At 41.0% G+C, this 18,336-nt stretch overlaps 1 protein-coding gene across 11 annotated transcripts in view; it reads left to right on the forward strand.

Moving 5' to 3' along the window:
* Positions 1–18,336, forward strand: part of LOC309692481 (ELKS/Rab6-interacting/CAST family member 1-like) — a 152,280-nt gene that overhangs the window by 95,657 nt on the left and 38,287 nt on the right. For all 11 annotated transcript variants that reach the window (XM_082511042.1, XM_082511032.1, XM_082511036.1 and 8 more), the window contains one exon: positions 16,126–16,273. In XM_082511042.1, the coding sequence (XP_082367168.1) occupies positions 16,126–16,273 (148 nt within the window). The remainder of the gene's footprint in view (positions 1–16,125; positions 16,274–18,336) is intronic.

Here is an 18,336-nt window from a genome sequence, read left to right on the forward strand (position 1 = left end):
ATCCTTGTAAACCAGTGAATGTTTACTTTCATGTCGCTGGCATCATGTACGCTTTGTTACTACATTTTTTCGGACATGTAGCCCAATTCTTTGAATTAAACTCAGTTGGGGGGGGGGGGGGTTATATTTATAACAGGGAGATTACAGCTAAAAGAAACAAGTGGAGAGGAAAAACAGATAAAGGAAAAAAGGATGCGGCAAAACCTAAAGTTGCCTCTTTTCCTCAGGCTGATTACAGGTTGCGTGTGCCAGGCCATCAAACAGATCATTAAACAGCAATTAAAGAGAGAGAGGGAGTGATGAAGAGAGAAAACGTATCGAAAAACAGAAAACAAAACGTGGATTCTTTCAAAGCCTCTGATTGTATGTTGGAAGTGCCAGACGATTTCATTTCTATTCTGGGAATAATAAAAGTGCAGTATAAGACCGGCAGAGGAGAACCGAACAAACCAGTGACAAACCAGTCAGCTTCAGATGAAGCTAAAAATTGACCAAAATAGTTTGATGATTCAACTTTGTAATCAGGGTTAAACTATAGGTATAATGAATATTTGTAATGTAATGATAACATTTTCTTTTCAGACTTTTCCCTCCTTTTTGGCAAAGCTGGCTCGCAGTAAAGTGATTGTTAACTGAAATAAAATGATGGAAATGGGAACAATGGGTTATATTTCAAAGTGAAATAGCTTTAATCATTGTTTGAGTTTTGCCTTTTCTTAGTTTTGTGAGCAAGATTCACATTGAAAGATGATAAAAAAAAATTTTTAATTTGATTCTAATGTAAAGAAATAGCAGCTGTGTTTAGTGTTGCGCCGCATAAATCTAAAAATAGCGTTTTTGCTTCTGTAGAAAGTAAAGTTCAGTCACAAATATGAAGTATTAGCCTCTACATGTTATATATACTGTTGTCAAACTAAATAGACACATTAATTCACTGTAGTTCACTGTAATGAGCACAGTTTTTTGTCTACTAAACCAAAACATCAGCAATGTTGTAGCTGAGAAACAAAGTGATGCATTCTTGTCACTGGCTGGCTTTTTTTGCACAAATTAATGAGAATTGAAATCCACTGAGAAATCATGGAGGCTCTTAAACAGTCATAACCAGGAAAACAGTCAGTCTCCTTTCACTAACCAATGCTCTAAAACAGGGGTCTGAAAATCGAATGAGCTGTGGGCCACTGCTGGCGCTGTCATCTCATTGGAGGGCCACTTTAGTGTTCAAGTAGTACAAAAAACAAACAAACAAGAAAACACCCACAAATATTTCTGAAAATGTAGTAGGTAGTAGTAGTTTTTTTTTTCCAATTTCAAATATTGTATAATAAGAAAAAGCTGCAAATGTATAATTATAATTTTATATAGTGCTATCATTTTTTCGTATTTAACAAATTAAAGAATGCAGACATAAGTGTGCACATTTTTCACTGCTAGTTAAAATAGTTTTCTTTACAAAGAATTCTCACTGCATTAATTATCTTATGGCCCTGAGTGAGCTGTTTAGGAAAAGGGACTTCACTAAAACAGGGATGACAGTGTAGTAACCATCATGTGATGTTGATTAGGCAGCATGGATGCTATCTTTAGAAAATGAAGATCAATATCAAAATCAATAAAATTGCCCATAATCGTGCTGATGAATGAAGATAGGCACCATGAAATGAAGGGCAAAGGTTTGATGCAAAACAAAAAAAGAACAGCCATGTGTGTGTTTTTGTGCACGGTGCGCCACAAGAGAGTTTAATGTGCTACACGGCCGGCGTTCAAGCTCTACAGCCAGTGATGGAGTTTAACTGAATGCTTGTTACGCTCTAATTACAACATGGGTTGTCTGCTGAAGGGCAGGCTCCCTCTGTGTGCAGCAGGTGTCAGCTCAGTCGTCACTTGTCTGTAAATATCTATGAATGTCGGCGTGATTTGAAGATCAGGGTATTTTGGTTTTTAAGGTGTTATTAGAAGATGAGTATTCTAAGTGTGGTCTATTGGCCAATGACCACCTCTGATAGCACATTATGTTGCCCATAAAGTACTGTAATATATTTAGCCCAAGCATAGTTGATGTAGTGAAATGGCAAAGAAAAAGTGCACAGACAATTACATCAAGGGTCAGGAAATGTATCAGTCTTCTCACTAACGATTCAAAATCTTCAAACCAGTCCAAAGAGGACAATTAGCAACATTAACCACCCGCCTCTGGACAATAAAGTGTTCGACATGCACATTTTTCCTGTAAAGCCCTCCATCACAAGCTAGCTTCCAGAAGTGGTAGTCATTCATCAAACCTTCGAGAGCCATGGATTAGAAGATGTGAAAGTTGCATCCAACCTCCGTCTACTTCCCCTTAATCCACTGACACGCAGTAGCGTTGTATGACGCCGATAAAGATCAGCCGAAAGATTTCAGTTACTCTTACGTAGTCATAAGATAAATTGCACTTCAGTGAACATGTGGGACTCACAGGTGTCCATTACTTTCACTGGTTAATATGGCAGGAGTGAGTTTGTGCTGACAGATTGTAAGCAGATGTCTTGGTCTCAGTAGCTAAGCATAGAAATGGATTTACTGTAAAGAACCACAGTGAGCACAAAGCTGCAGCTTTGTCACACTTCTTTGTGTGTTTCTGTGTTTGTGTGTGTGTGTGTGTGTGTGTGTGTGTGTGTGTGTGTGTGTGTGTGTGTGTGTGTGTGTGTGTGTGGTCTCATGGGAAGAGCAAACTCCCGCACACCATAGATAATGCATTTTTACACTTTTCTTATTAGTCACAGTGTGTGTTTTTAAGTGTGTGTGTGCGAGCGTCTGAGCGACAGACAAAGAGAAAGAGAGGTGAGGGAGCGGGAGAAGTTTTTTTAGAGGGAAAAAAGGGAGCGAGAAAAAGGGGGGAATATGTCAAGAACAGATCCTCATTCTGTCATGCAGTAGTCCCACCTGCCCTTCTCTCCGTCTTGCTCTCTCTTCCCCTCTTACTTCCTTTGTCTCTCTACCTCCCTTTCCTGTGTCTGCTTCCCTGCCTCTCCTTCTTCACGTCTCTTTGATTTGTTTTCCCTCCAAATCCTCCAGTTATTTTATTCCCTTCCCTGTCAATGCTGTGTATGTGTGTGTGTGAGTGTGTTTGCCATCTCGCTGTCTTTTTTTTTAAGCCTCTCTGATGTACAACAGCTCCTTGAGGGGAGCTTTTCTCTCCCTCTCAAACACTCAAGCACACACACACACAGATATCCTATGCACCAGCTTTAACCTATTTCCCTAACACTTGCCTCAGATGGTCTCTCATCCCGTCTTCTCTCTCCATGCTAAATTATTCATGTCCAGCATCTCTGACCCACTTCCATTATAGTTTAAGACACAGACTCTGCTCTCAAAAAGTTCTTGCCCAAAAAATCCTGCTGTTCTCACTGTGTTGTTATACATCGGGCTACTTTAATCTAGGCAGCGTCAGTCAAACATAAAACAAAGTCTCTACCAAATCAGGCTCTGGCTGCTGTGCTGACGGCAAGCGGATAATTTTTTCACTCATTATTATTTTTCTCAGTTTTTATAGGCTTGATAAAAACGTATGTTTTCCAGATCAGTAAACAGGATTTGGATTTTGGCATTGAATTAAAGCTTCGAGGCCATTCTCAGCTGTAATTCCCGATAATCATTTTATCATTCTTCTGCCTTTTCAGCATAGCGTTATCCCTTTGATGTGTTTATTGCAGCCCTAGAGAACTGTTTCAAAGTTTTGATCGCACATTACCACGTCGGTAGGTGTCGATAATTTTCCCTAATAACCTCAGTTGTATAATGTGGTGAAGTGAAACTTTGTGTTGGCCCTTCTGCAGGAGAGCGCTACAGTAAATAGTTTACTATAAACCAGAGATTTATTGGCTTAACTTTGATGGTCCACACATGGCAGGCCAGTAGTAACAAATGTTTCATAAAACCTGCTCCGATGTGTGCGTTCGTTGCACTGTGTTTTCTCTTGTAGGGTTATAAAGCAGAGTGTTTGTGTTTGGGAGTTTGTGTAGTGTACTGCAGTGCAGTCTAAGAGCAGAGGGCAAAGTGGAGCAAAGGCTTGCGTTACAGGAACTATTAACTCCATGTCAGATATAAATCTGGCTGTATATATTTAATGTATGGTGTGTGTGTGTGTGTGTGTGTGTGTGTGTGTGTGTGTGTGTGTGTGTGTGTGTGTGTGTGTGTGTGTGTGTGTGTGTGTAAGAGAGAGAGGCAGAGAAAGTGAGGGAGCTGGGCTTGAAGCAGATGAGTTGTCTACTTGCTGGTTGTCCGCCGCAGGACAGAAGTTGTCAGCTGGGAGAGAAATACTACCCACTCAGGAGACCCAGAAACTGTGTGTGTGTGTGTGTGTGTGTGTGTGTGTGTGTGTGTGTGTGTGTGTGTGAGAGAGAGAGAGAGAGAGAGAAAGAGGAGAAATCTATTAATTTTACATCCTCACGTACAATTAGATTATGCACAGTCATCAGCAGCAGAACCAACCAAAGAGATGTGCTTATGCATGCGAGGATTGTCGGAAACAGAGCTAAAAGCGTATCAGCAAAGGTTTAAAAAACAAAAACGAGGAAGTCTTTTTTTTCCTTTCTCTATCGCAGATTTCTCCAATCAACATCTTAGCACTACCTCTGTTTCTGTGTGTCTGTTTGCACAATATGTGTGAGTTCACGTGTTGTTAGCCACAACTGACAGACAGCTTTATTCTTCTCATTTCTACTTTGCACTCTCCTCTTTGTAAAAAATTATCTTTTAGCTGACATTAAACAAAAATATCACAGCCAATCTTTTGCCCCTTCGCTGCTTCCCTGTTTCTTCCTCATGCACAAACAGCCCATTCTCACTCCCGAGGCGTAACATGCCGACGTTTTGTCACGTCCCGCGGTGTTCCTGAGGAACGCGAAAGGAGACCTTCGGCGTTGTATTCCAGCCCTAAACCTAACCTTATCTCTAGGCCTAACCATAACCTTTTTCCTGACCTTAACCAGGACTGTAATGATGTTAAATAGCGTGTTTCTAAGCGATTTGAAGAAAAAGAGCGAACATGTGTAGATTGAGTCCATACGGTTCTCATATTTCCTCATTTTTCCGAGGTCGTCATTTAGGAACGTGGTGGGTAGCCGAAAACGTAATATGTTGACGATTTGTCACCTAGCGTAAAATTTTACGCTTTGGGAGTGAGAACGGGTTGGCACAAAAGAGAAAAAGCAGGAAACTGGATTTTTTATCATTAGTTAATGGTATGCCTGTTCACACAATTTCCAAATTTCATGTGTCAATTTTTCTCTAAAGTCACCTTCAAGCTAAGTTGGTAAGGTCTGAAATTTTTTTAACCCTGGAGAACCAATGGGGTCGGCTCTGACCCCATTGGTTCTCCAGGGTTAATTTATGTTCTTCAGTGTGATGTGTCTAAGTGTGATCTAAGCCTATCCAATTAGTACCTTATACGTGTCTGTTAAAAACAAAATATCCATAGCACTTGATTGTCTTAATTCCTTATCCAATACAGGATCACAGGGAAGCTGGAGCCTACCCCAGTAGGATATAGCCTGTTCACGTCAGCAGTCTATTACAGGGCTAAAACAGAGAGACAGACTACCATTCACATCTACAGCAAGTTTATAATCACCAGTCAACCTAACATGTGTTGTTGGACTGCTGGAGTACCCAGGGACAACATACAAAACTACACACAGAAAGGCGCCCTAGTCTTTTTCAGTAGCCACTGTCACCTCATAGCAAGATGGTCCTGGGTTCAAACTACCTACAAGCAGGACCTTGCTGTGAAACTACACTGTTCATCACTGCAGTGCCCTCTTTTTACAGCAGGGCTCAAAATGAGCACATTTACACATTTTATGCCCTGACACATAGACCACAATAAGGAAAATTTGAGAAAAAGAACACCTGATAAAGGTTTGATCATATATTTCTTTTTCCCCAGACAAATTTGTATCGAAGCTGAAGTAAGAAGTTGAAGTTTTATAGCAATGCTGTCGACTTTAGTTTGCCAGCTTTTGCTCTAGTTTATCTGGAGCATCTAAATTGGTTCCTTTGGCCTGATCGACTCATCTTATTGGTTGGTTAGATAAAAAACCAAAAAAAGCTCCGTTCTATGCAATGCAGTTGGATATATTTTAAGGCATCTCTTCAGCCTATAAAACAGAAACCAGCTCACAAATTTGTAATTCTCTAACTTCTTTCATCTTCTGGTGAAGCAGCTCAGAAGTGGCATGGGCAGATCTACAGGGTTAATGGAGAGCAGACACAGTCCTTTAACTGCTACATAAATTCTATAAATAATAAGAATTATCTCAGTTTGTGGAGATTGGAATGAGTTTGATTTTCTTTGTTTCGCTGTTTTCAAAACTTTCCTGTCTGCTTTTGTTTAAAGAGAACCAAAGCACTGATGGTTAACGTGATTATAGAGTGTAATTAACATATTTTTCCGAATCCCCAGTCGCCAGCTAAGTGAATTTGCTGTTTTTGCTTACCTCGAAACTCACTTATTTCTCAACACTGGTCAAGTAGGGGTCGAGCTGGTTTTGCGGGGAGTACTATGCACCAGGGGGAGAAAAAACTAAAAACTATATCAAAGTTTAAGTGCGATTAAAAAGTCTTAACAATTCATGAATATTGTTTTTTTTTTTTAAAGAAAACGTCCCATCACAGTGCTTGACACGCACCGCGTAATACAGGGGTTAACTCTGGCGTCCCGCAAGCAGCCTCGAGGGTAACCAGAGCAGACAGTGTCACAGAAAACAATGGAGAGCTTTTTTGTTCAGTCGGAAACAGAGAACAGAGAACGGGGATTATTTCTAAAATAGCTCTGTGTTTGTCTTTGAAAGAGACTGGCCAGTATCACACTGCACTGAATCTACTTTACAGACACAGGGGCACACACACATACACACACTTCAGTCATATAGACACTAATGCAAGGAATAAGGCTTTGAATACACACAGAGAGCCTGTGAGCATGCACATACACCCTTACACAAAATACCAATGCAGTAGTATAGGCACAAACACACATATACACATGGCAGATTGCATTAAAGGGCAACAGCATGAAGAGATAATGCAGCGTACATGGGAAGCTGCTTTAGTGTGTGTGTAGAAAAATGCGAGTGATCTAAGACCAGGCATTAGGGTTTGTGATAAAGTGAGGGGCCTTAAGTGGTTTTAGAAAGGAGAGAGCCCCTGTGTGTGTTTGTGTGTGTGTTGGGGCTGGGGTCAGGTGCCTGGTGCATTTGTGTATATCTGCTTACTGTCTGCCTTGTCGCCACAGCGATGACATCATGGCACACGACCGCCAAATGACGGAAAGAATTCCTCCAGTCTTCTTTACAGACAGAGAGATAGCACGAGTGGTGAAGGATGAGGGAAAGGAAATGATGGAAACGAGAGCTGCAGTGTGGGTGGGGAGTACTGATAGAGAATAAGTGAGAGAAATTTTAGATGGAAACTTGTTAATAACTTGTAAAAAGCTTAAATGAAAACATATGGACTGTTTGTAGGACTGGAATCTTTAGTCAGCATTTCCTGGCCAATGAATTACACCGATAGTTGACAATTCCCAACAGTTTACATCCCTTTATGATAAGAAGGCTGTCCAATATAGCGAGGTGGTGGATAAGGGTGGTGGTCATTGTCACAAGCAACCTCAATCTGGTTGCAAAGCCTGCATGCCATCACGCAGCTGCAGTTGTTGGAGTAATAAATATATTTTCCTACTCCAGCCTGTCTTGCATATATCATGTATTTAATTTTTTCCCATTGTTATATGTCTCTAACTTTAACCATGATTTATTTTCCATGACCATAAATTTACACATAAAATTATATTGAAGTGACCACTGGCAAATGTTTTTTGAGAAGACAGTAAATCAGTTCCTGGACTAGACCGAAGCTCTTTGGCACTGAAAGCTACTGTCGGGATTTACAGAGTGAAAAGGTAGTGATGGAAAGGTGTGGACAGAAGTTATTTTTGTGGCTTGTGTTTGTGAGAGTTTCAGGCTAAATCTGGGGAGAGGGGATTTAGGTGAATTATACGTCATCATCTGCAGTAAGAAATATTGATAAAGTGTGTAAGTGTATGTGTGTGTGTATACAATTCCTGATGGTGTAAAAGAAAAAACAATAAGAAAACATAGAAGTAGAGCAAATGTAGGCTACCAGTCAGATTCAGGTTTATGGTATTCTATAAATGTGACATCTACTTTGTGCATCTCCTTACTGTTCATGCTGTCTTATAAATTTCGTCAATGGAATACACGTTCCCCTGTAGACTCCATTTACCTTGCCCTCACTGACCTCAGTGAATTTCAGATATTCCTTCTGTGAGCAGAATGGACATTGCAATTATGAGGTTTTTTTGTTTTTTTTTAGCAGCAGTTGCTATTTACTTCCTCCACTGACACCTGCAATTTCTACCACAGAAAACATCTCATTCTTCTGCCTCTCTGTGGTCTGCGCTGTCATGTTTTTTTCCCCCAAGAAAACATAAATACAGCTCCTACGTTATATTTGTCCGAGTACAAGTTCCAAGCTGTGTCATCATTTTGCACATTAGTAGATGAGCCCCAGAACTTTCCATTGAAATCTGTGCTTTTTTTGTTTCCAGTTACAGTCTCACCCTCATTTTTTTCTGCTTAGTAAATCTGATCCCTTGTCTGGCGATAGGATGTGGGGGGAAAAACGGGCAGGTGGACCAGTATGTGTGAATTTACGATGACAACTCAGTAAACTTATCATTGGAATAGTTTTTAGTGTTTTTCAGTGTTTCTCATGTCATGTGGAAAAGAAAGTAATCATGGGACCAGACTAATCAGACTTTACTGGTAGGAATTTAAGAATCTAAGTAACAGCCAGGTGCTCCTAATCAAATGCACTTCATTAATCAATTAACAGCAAATGCCAGCACCTCTATACAAGCATTCGTTTTGGCAATTTGCTGATCTGGAGCATTTAGGAGTATATTAATACAATTGCAGGAGTGGACGTCCCAGCAAATTCACCCCAAGGTCAGACCGTGCAATGCTCAGACGAACTGCAGAAAAAACCCAAAAGCTACATCTCAGACTTTACTGGCCTCAGTTAGCATGTTAAATGTTGAAGTTCATAACGGTACAATTAAAGAAAAGAATGAACAAATATGCTTAGAAAGTTTCCAAGAGATCTTCACTCTAAAACCCTTCACTCTAAAAAGTTTACACCAGAGAACTTCCGGAACAATGTTCTTTGGACAGATGTGACCAAAGTGCAGATGATTGGCCATAATGCACAGCATCACATTTAGCAAATACCAAACACAGTGTATCAGCACAAACACTTGATATTAAATGGTGGTGGACGGGTGATGATTTAGGCTTGTTTGGTCACCTTGCAGTCACTGAGTCTGTCACGGTCCTGGGTCTCCTGACCCAGCGTTTTTAGTTCTTTGTGATTTTCGTATTATTGTACTTGTGTGTGATTTTATTTTATGGCTTCTAGTTTTGATCCCTTGCCCTTCATGTCTCCCTGTGTGCCCCTCTGTGTATCTGTGAGCCCTCGTCTCTCCTTATGTTTTATTCCATGCTTCCCCTGCCCATTATGTCTAAGTTCTCCCCGTGCTCTCTCTTCCCCCTGTGTGCCCTCTATGTATTTATGAGCCCTCGTCCCCTTTCGTGTTTATTCCGTGTCTCCCCTGCCCGTTACGTTGGTGTTCTACTCGTGCTCTCTCTCCTCTGTACTTCCTGTTTCACCTCTCCCGTCAGTGTTCAGTTCACCCTACCCTGTCTCGTTATGATTATCAGTGTCACCTGTGTTCCCACTCCCCTCGTTAACCCTCTGTGTATTTCTGTCTGCGTCTCCCTCTGTTCAGCGTGACGTCGTCCCTCATGTTGTGTGGATCTCCCTGTGTCTCTGCGTATGTTAGTTTACTTTTCCCAGTTTAGTTTTGTATTTCCTATGTTCGGCCACTCCAGCATTAAAGCTGTGATTTTGAGTTCATCTCCGTGTCTGTGAGTTTTGCGTTTGGGTCCTCCTCCTGCCTGCCACACAGCCGAGCCTTGACAGAGTCAGCTATGAACTCCTCTGTATTTCAAAGTATCCTCAGTTGTGTCAAATGAGAGGCCAGCTGTCCAAAGCTTGGCCTGTTAAGGTGCTTCAGCAAGCTAATGAATTATGGGATGGAGCTTATTCCATCCAACAATAATCTTTCAGGAATCTAGCTGTGAGAATATTATTAAGTTGTCTCATCAGCATGTTATATATGATGTTATTTCAATGGCAAATCTTTTTTGGTTCACCCACTGCACCATCACAGCAGTGATATTGAAATAAATAACAAGGAATGTGTTTTTCTGATACAGTGCTTTTGTTGGCTTAACAGACAGAGAAAAGAGCTCATCAACACAAAATCCTATGACAGATACCGTGTGTATATATACACTACTGCCAACACAACGTCAAGTAGTCACTGAGACGTTTAGTGTAAAATTACCATAGGATTTAATCCAAAAGGTGTATTCCAAAATGGAAAACTTACAGTATTAAAGAACTAACCTCTTTAACAAGATATTATTCTTTGTTAGCAGACCTTCCTCCATCCTGTTGCTTCGGAAAGACTTGAAAGGGGAGTTACAGATCTAAGGCTGCACGTCCACTGGGACCCTTTCCTCCACAATGTGCTGGCTCCGTTGTCTTTGTTATTTTTAATGATAAGGACAGATTGCCAACAGTGGCAAGAGCGTACTATGTTTTAAGTGCCCCTTCACAGTAGAATCATCCAAAGATTCGGCAAAAGAGTGCTGCACTCGAAACAGTTGTCTTTAACAATTACATAGCAATAGCAGTAGCCACAACCATCAGTTGTCATAAGCATGTGCTTAGCTGGGAATGTCAAGCATAGAGTGTGTGTGTGTGTGTGTGTGTGTGTGTGTCAGACGGAGAAGAAGGGAGAGCCACAGAGAGGCCCAGAATGAGACAAGTGCATCTGGAATAAATATCATTTTATCACCAGGGGTTTATAAGCGCCTTGTGCTGGCAGGTAACCCTCAGATATGGTATAAAACTAGACGCACTGTTAGCTTTAACAAGAGTAATGTTCCATTAGCCTCTCTGCATACGTGTGAGTCAGAATCTGTGTACCGGTGTTTGTATAAAAGGAAAGGGGAAAGACTGTGAGACTGTTCCAGTGTCTCACAGTCTGGAATGAAAAAGTCCATGTGCTAATGTTTGTATAAAAAGTATTTAATTGATTGGCTCACAGACGAAGAAAAAGACCATTCTTAGTAATAGCAAGGAAAAGTATTTCATAGAGTTAAAGACGCTTATTTTTTTGATTGCATGATGCGTAGTGTGGTATAAAAACCTTAAACTCCTAGGACCTGGCATCCACATATGTGGATATCACATTTTGGGTTGTCTAGACCAAAATACTAAATATTGCTATACTTACGAGGACGTTATACTACCACTGTTCTATCGAAATTTAAAGCGAGTGTCCTCATATGTGCATCTAATTTTTCTCAGAAACAAAAATCAGGTTAAAAAAAACCAAAAAACATAATTCTTTGTTTTTACATTCATCAGGCCCCAATCAGCCCAAATAGCAAAGAGAAATTAAAAATACATGCCATGAAAGAGTGCGGGTCTTAGGAGGATAAAGAAAAGCAATACATTAATGTTTAACTGGCATAAATGGGACTAAATATCAATCTCATATAGTTCACTGATTGCTCTTTATTTTAAATTTCATATCATAATAAGAATTTTAGTTATTTCTAATATCAGCAGGTCTTCTCATGGCTCATAACATAAAATGAAACACTAATACATGCAAATGACATTTTTACTTACAGAGTTATCAGTAAATATGCTGCAAATAATTAAGGCATCAAACATATCCAAATGATATTTGTCCCTAGTTTGTAGTGTTTGATCTTCACCTGTAGGTCTTTGATCTCCCTCCCTCCCTCTATCACTAAAAACAAAAAAAACCCCCAAAATATTCAAATAACTCATTTTATTATTAAACACTGGGATACCTGACAGCACCTAATTTGGCCAGGAAATTAATCTACCGACCCATGTCCCAGCTTCCCCTGTCAGTTTAGATGCATGATAGGACATTTGTACACTGACAGTTTGGTCCATGAGGTTGACCAAAGAATCTGTGGGTCTTCACACAGTCTAAACATGTAATCTGTCTTCATTTAGACACCCTCATCACTGCATTCCTTGTTGCACCGCTGTATCTCTCTGTGTGTATGTGACAGGGTGAGAGGGAGGGTTTAATTGCGTGTTGAGTAAAGAGAAAAAGCGCTCAGAAATGGAATCTAAAAAATGCTAATAAATTATACCTCTGTCTGCATCAGCGTGGATTTCTGTGCTTTGGCTCAAACATTATGAACATCTCTGCCAAATATGCTGTTACTTTTTCACGTGTTGCCAAAAAAGCTCTGAACTGCTAAACGATGGACTCTATAAGACCACTAAAGGTGCCCTGTGGAATCTGGAAAAAGCTGGAGCTGCCGTTTTCTAGCACATCCCTCAGAAAACCAATTACCAATTTCACTTCAAGTCTAATACAGGGAGTGCAGAATTATTAGGCAAATGAGTATTTTGTCCACTTCATCCTCTTCATGCATGTTGTCTTACTCCAAGCTGTATAGGCTCAAAAGCCTACTACCAATTAAGCATATTAGGTGATGTGCATCGCTGTAATGAGAAGGGGTGTGGTCTAATAACATCAACAGCCTATATCAGGTGTGCATAATTATTAGGCAACGTCCTTTCCTTTGGCAAAATGGGTCAAAAGAAGGACTTTACAGGCTCAGAAAAGTCAAAAATAGTGAGATATCTTGCAGAGGGATGCAGCAGTCTCAAAATTGCAAAGCTTCTGAAGCGTGATCATCGAACAATCAAGCGTTTCATTCAAAATAGTCAACAGGGTCGCAAGAAGCGTGTGGAAAAACCAAGGCGCAAAATAACTGCCCATGAACTGAGAAAAGTCAAGCGTGCAGCTGCCAAGATGCCACTTGCCACCAGTTTGGCCATATTTCAGAGCTGCAACATCACTGGAGTGCCCAAAAGCACAAGGTGTGCAATACTCAGAGACATGGCCAAGGTAAGAAAGGCTGAAAGACGACCACCACTGAACAAGACACACAAGCTGAAACGTCAAGACTGGGCCAAGAAATATCTCAAGACTGATTTGTCTAAGGTTTTATGGACTGATGAAATGAGAGTGAGTCTTGATGGGCTAGATGGATGGGCCCGTGGCTGGATTGGTAAAGGGCAGAGAGCTCCAGTCCGACTCAGACGCCAGCAAGGTGGAGGTGGAGTACTGGTTTGGGCTGGTATCATCAAAGATGAGCTTGTGGGGCCTTTTCGGGTTGGGGATGGAGTCAAGCTCAACTCCCAGTCCTACTGCCAGTTCCTGGAAGACACCTTCTTCAAGCAGTGGTACAGGAAGAAGTCTGCATCCTTCAAGAAAAACTTGAGTGTCCTTGCAAAGAAAGGTGGCTATATTGGTCGCTGATTTGTTTTTGTTTTGTTTTTGAATGCCAGAAATGTATATTTGTGAATGTGGAGATGTTATATTGGTGTCACTGGTAAAAATAAATAATTGAAATGGGTATATATTTGTTTTTTGTTAAGTTGCCTAATAATTATGCACAGTAATAGTCACCTGCACACACAGATATCCCCCTAAAATAGCTAAAACTAAAAACTACTTCCAAAAACATTCAGCTTTGATATTAATGAGTTTTTGGGTTCATTGAGAACATGGTTGTTGTTCAATAATAAAATTATTCCTCAAAAATACAACTTGCCTAATAATTCCGCACTCCCTGTATATCCAAACCCTTGACATTTTTTGCCTAATTCGTGAGTTGTTGATGCATTCTGGGTTCTTCTTTTTGAGTTTACTTTAACATTTAAATGTCTTAAAACTGTATTTGCAAAAAGACACTTTTACAAAAAGTAAAGTGAAAAGTGAATGTGTTCCACTTTTTACATGTTTTTTTTTTTTGCAACGTTGCATTTTTTTATGTGTTCATGTGCTTGTTTGATTGTGTGTGGCAAGTCTTTATAGGAGCATTATGGGATTGTGGAAAAAACAGCAGCGATTTAGACTGAAAACAGATAGAATTTTGAGAATTCTTAACGTTGGGTGTCCTTGAATGTGGTTCTGTCCAATCTGTGGCTGATGGGATGAATGGGATGTGGCTTGGTGCTTCTCGACCACATGGAATGCTATCTATCTGTCAACCAGATCATCCAGGCAGGAGGGAAAGATAGACGGAGTCAAAATGGCTGGAAATGGAGACAGGGACTAGAGAATTGTATGGAAACGGAGGGAGAGAGAGGCATATAGAGACTTGAAAATACATTTTTACATAATTGCTAATTGCAGATAATATCAAATATGTGCTCTTAGCCCTTCTTGGAATACTGGGGACTTGGGAGTTTTGTGTTTACAACCAAGTTAGAAAATATGCACTTTCACGATTGTCCCTATTTTCTCCCTAGTTTTTCATCATTGTCATGTATCTTCTTATTTTAAAACTGTTTATGCAGGAAGAGCCAATCAAAAAGTGCAAAAAGTTAGATGAGTAAAATAAAGACATATCAGATAAGAACCAATGGGAAGTAGACTCACTTGGCACTTTGTAAGGAACATATTGTTTGTTAGGCACCCTTTTACCTCCACAAGTGCCTAAAATCTTTGTGGCATAGATTCAGCAAAGTGCTGGAAACACTGATGCATCTATGAGAGTATGAATGTGTATGAATGTTAGATAGAAAGCAGTTACGTTGAAAAAGCATAGAAAAAAAGTCCTTCTATGAATTTGTAAATGAAGCTGAATGAAGTTATCGCTATACAAGAACCAGACCATTTACCATTTCCAGCATCACACAGTTCTTCCAGGATGTAAATCTCCCATTGCACCACATCTCAAAGGTGCTCTATTGGACTATGACTTGGTGGCTGTGTGGGTCATTTGAAAACTCATTGTCATTTTTAAGAAACCAGTTTGAGATTATATGAGCTTTGTAATGTAGTTCATTATCCTGATGGAAGATGGGTACACTGTGGTCATAAAGGGATAGACATGGTAGACACTCAAGTAGGCTCCAGTGCCTAAATGATGCATTCAGTGTGTGGTCCCCTGCTGCTGTAGCCCATCTGCTTTAAGCTTTGATGTGTTGATGCTCTTCAACATACCTTGATTGCAACAAGTGGTTATTTGAGTTCCTGATTGATGCCATTCTCCTCTGGCATTTTTGTACAGAGAACCACTGCTCACTGAATATTTTATCTTTTCGTGAACATTCTTAAGTAAACCCTGTGCAGGAAAATCCCAGTAGGTAAGCAGTTTCTCATGTCAGCCCGTCTAGCACAAACAACCATACAAAGTCACTTCGATCACCTTCATTCCCCATTCTGATGGTTGGTTTGCACAGCAAGTCGTGTTGACTGTGTCTACATGCCTAAATGCACAGAGTTGCTGTCATATGATTGGTTGATTAGATATTTGCATTAATGAGCGTCTGGTATTTTGGTGAGTCTAAGCAACAATACTGTAAAACTCTTGTTTGCATGCTCTGCATCATAGTCACCATCAAGAGTCTTCCTGTTTTTTCATAATATATAGAGCTTAAGTGTGGTTAAGATGAGTGCGCTCTTCTGGTTGACACATCATGGGTTCGCCATAAAATTAAAGAGTTGCTTCACCCAAATTAGTCTACAACCACGCCGTTGGTTATAGTTGTACTGGTTCAGAGTTTAAGGTGATCTATTCCTGCAATTTCTACATTCAAACAGAAACAGGTGGAAAAGACTGGGCTTTAATCTGTGTTGACACAAAGAGGCATCTTGTGTCCAATGCTAGATTAACCACAGATAGTTTCAACTTTAAGTAATGTCATTGTAACTTTTCAGTGTCATTAACACCACAACTAGACCAGGAGCTGCACTACTGCTGAAACATTCTTAGTGAAAAATTATTTCATAATATTTTTTATGGCGAGGAGCGTTATTAAATGCTTTTAAGAATGTGTGTGAAGCAACAGTTTTCCTTTCTTTTGATGTAATTTTAATAAAAATGAATGCTTTACTAATCACAATTGGTCTCTGCGCAGGCAAGAGGCACTCCTGGCAGCGATAAGTGAGAAAGACGCCAATATCGCCCTGCTGGAGCTCTCCTCGTCCAAGAAGAAGAAAACCCAGGAAGAGGTCGCAGCTCTGAAGAGGGAGAAGGATAGTCTGGTTCAACAGCTCAAACAGCAGGTAAGACTCAAACACTGACATCCAAGGAAAAACCAGGAAAGCTTTTTGAGAGGAATGCAGGTTCCAAATCTGGAAAAAAATGTAAATAAAAGCAGGGGGAACACAGGTGAGGTGACAGTGACAAGAGTAGTAAAGAAAAACAAGACTGGCAGAGAGAAACTGAGTCCAGATGTAACCGCAGCACTCCAACCACAAAGGGTAAATTTAGGATTAACCTACCACTCCTACTCTCACCACATGCACACACAGAGTTCTGAACTTCAGCAGAGTTCTGGTGACAACATTTTCTTATGAACTGGTATTTATGTAAATGTTCTGTCCGCAGACACATGCACACTAACACACACAAAACCTTGCATGTCACCTTACTGGCACGGTTAGATGTTAATAAGTTCAAGCACACAAATGCTCACACCAATGTGTACACATTCCCTCAGGCCAAAAACAAGGATATAAACATGACCAAATGCCTCTGTGGTTCCACACAGAGGTCTATTCATACACACACACACTCCCACACACACACTCCATAACGCAGTTAAGGTTCTCGTGGGTCTTTTGAAATAACCAACTCCTTAGTGAATGAGCCTACTGGGAGTTTGGTGGATTTCTTCTTTACTGTTCTCTCCTCTGTATGTCTCATCATTTCTCTGGATGTGATATTACTTTTATTAACTTGCTTAGCCAACGAAGTATACGATGAGGTGCTCTATACTTTTTAGTGGAGCTTAAGTTTAATGTCACAGTAGTAAATGTAGATAACTTTCAGTATTAAATTAATATACACCTTAACTTTTGTTTATGGTAGGCCATAAACCATAAGCCATCCTTCTACCAAGGAAGGTTGTGATAGACAGTGGCTAAGAAGCATATTTCTTATTCCACAAGGTCAGAAAACATATTAAGTCTCTTCAGGAAGTTCTGGATGTCCCCTCAGTTGGGTCTGCCTGTAAATCCTCCAAAGGTCGGTGCCCAGGAGGCACCCTAACCGGATCTCTGACGAGACAGCTGTGGCTTAGGGGTGTCTACTAATCCCCTGTGTCTACAAGATTCTTCATTTTGCCCTTGATACATTAATACATTAATTAAGAGTGTCAGAATATTAGATCAAAGTTCTGTAAAAAGCAATGTATGAATGAGTATATTTGGGTCGACAGACGGATTCGTGCTGCGGCTGCAGTGATACGGACGCTGTACTGGTCTGTTGTGGTGAAGAGAAAGCTGAGTGTAAAACCGCAGCTCTCAATTTACTTGGTCGATCTACGTCTCTACCCTGACCTATGGTCATGAGCTGTGGGTGGTGACCGAAAGAACGAGATCGCGGGTACAAGCGGCAGAAATGGGCTTCCTCCGAAGGGTGGCTAGCCTCTGCCTTAGAGATAGGGTGGAAGTTCGGCCATCTGGGAGGGGCTCAGAGTAGAGCCGCTGCTCCTCCACATTGAAAGGAGCCAGTTGAGGTGGTTCAGGCATCTGACAAGGATGCTCCCTGGGCGCCTCCTGGGTGAGCTGTTTCGGGCATTTCCCACTGGGAGGAGGCCCCGGGGCAGACCCAGGACGCGCTGGAGAGATTATATCTCTCAGCTGGCCTGGAAACGCCTTGGTGTTCCCCCGGAGAAGCTAGAGGAGGTGGCTGGGGAGAGGGAGGTCTGCTTGGGCTGCTGCCCCCGCGACCTGGCCCCGGATAAGCGGAAGAAGATGGATGGATGGATGGATGGATTTTGGCTTATCTCTTTATTACCAGTCCAGTCCAACGCCTGTGCTCCTTCTAATGCCACAACAATCCACCTCATGTTCCACTTCCTGATTAAGATTCTTGATGTTTGAAAGCATTTGCTTGGGACAGTTATTCCCTCAAACCAAAGGGAGCCAGAGCACTCCACCACTTCCTGGCAAAGAACCATGGCCTCAGACTTGGAGGTGCTGTCTTTCATTCAGGCTGTTTCACACTTAGATGCAAACCACTCCATTGCATGCTGAAGATTACGCGCCAGTGAAACCAACAGAACCACATCGTCTGCAAAAAGCAAGGATACTATTCTGAGGTTTCCATAATGGACACCCGA

The sequence above is a fragment of the Aulonocara stuartgranti genome (genome assembly GCF_965226115.1).
Source record: "Aulonocara stuartgranti genome assembly, chromosome: 17".
Classification (NCBI taxonomy): Eukaryota; Metazoa; Chordata; class Actinopteri; order Cichliformes; family Cichlidae; genus Aulonocara; species Aulonocara stuartgranti.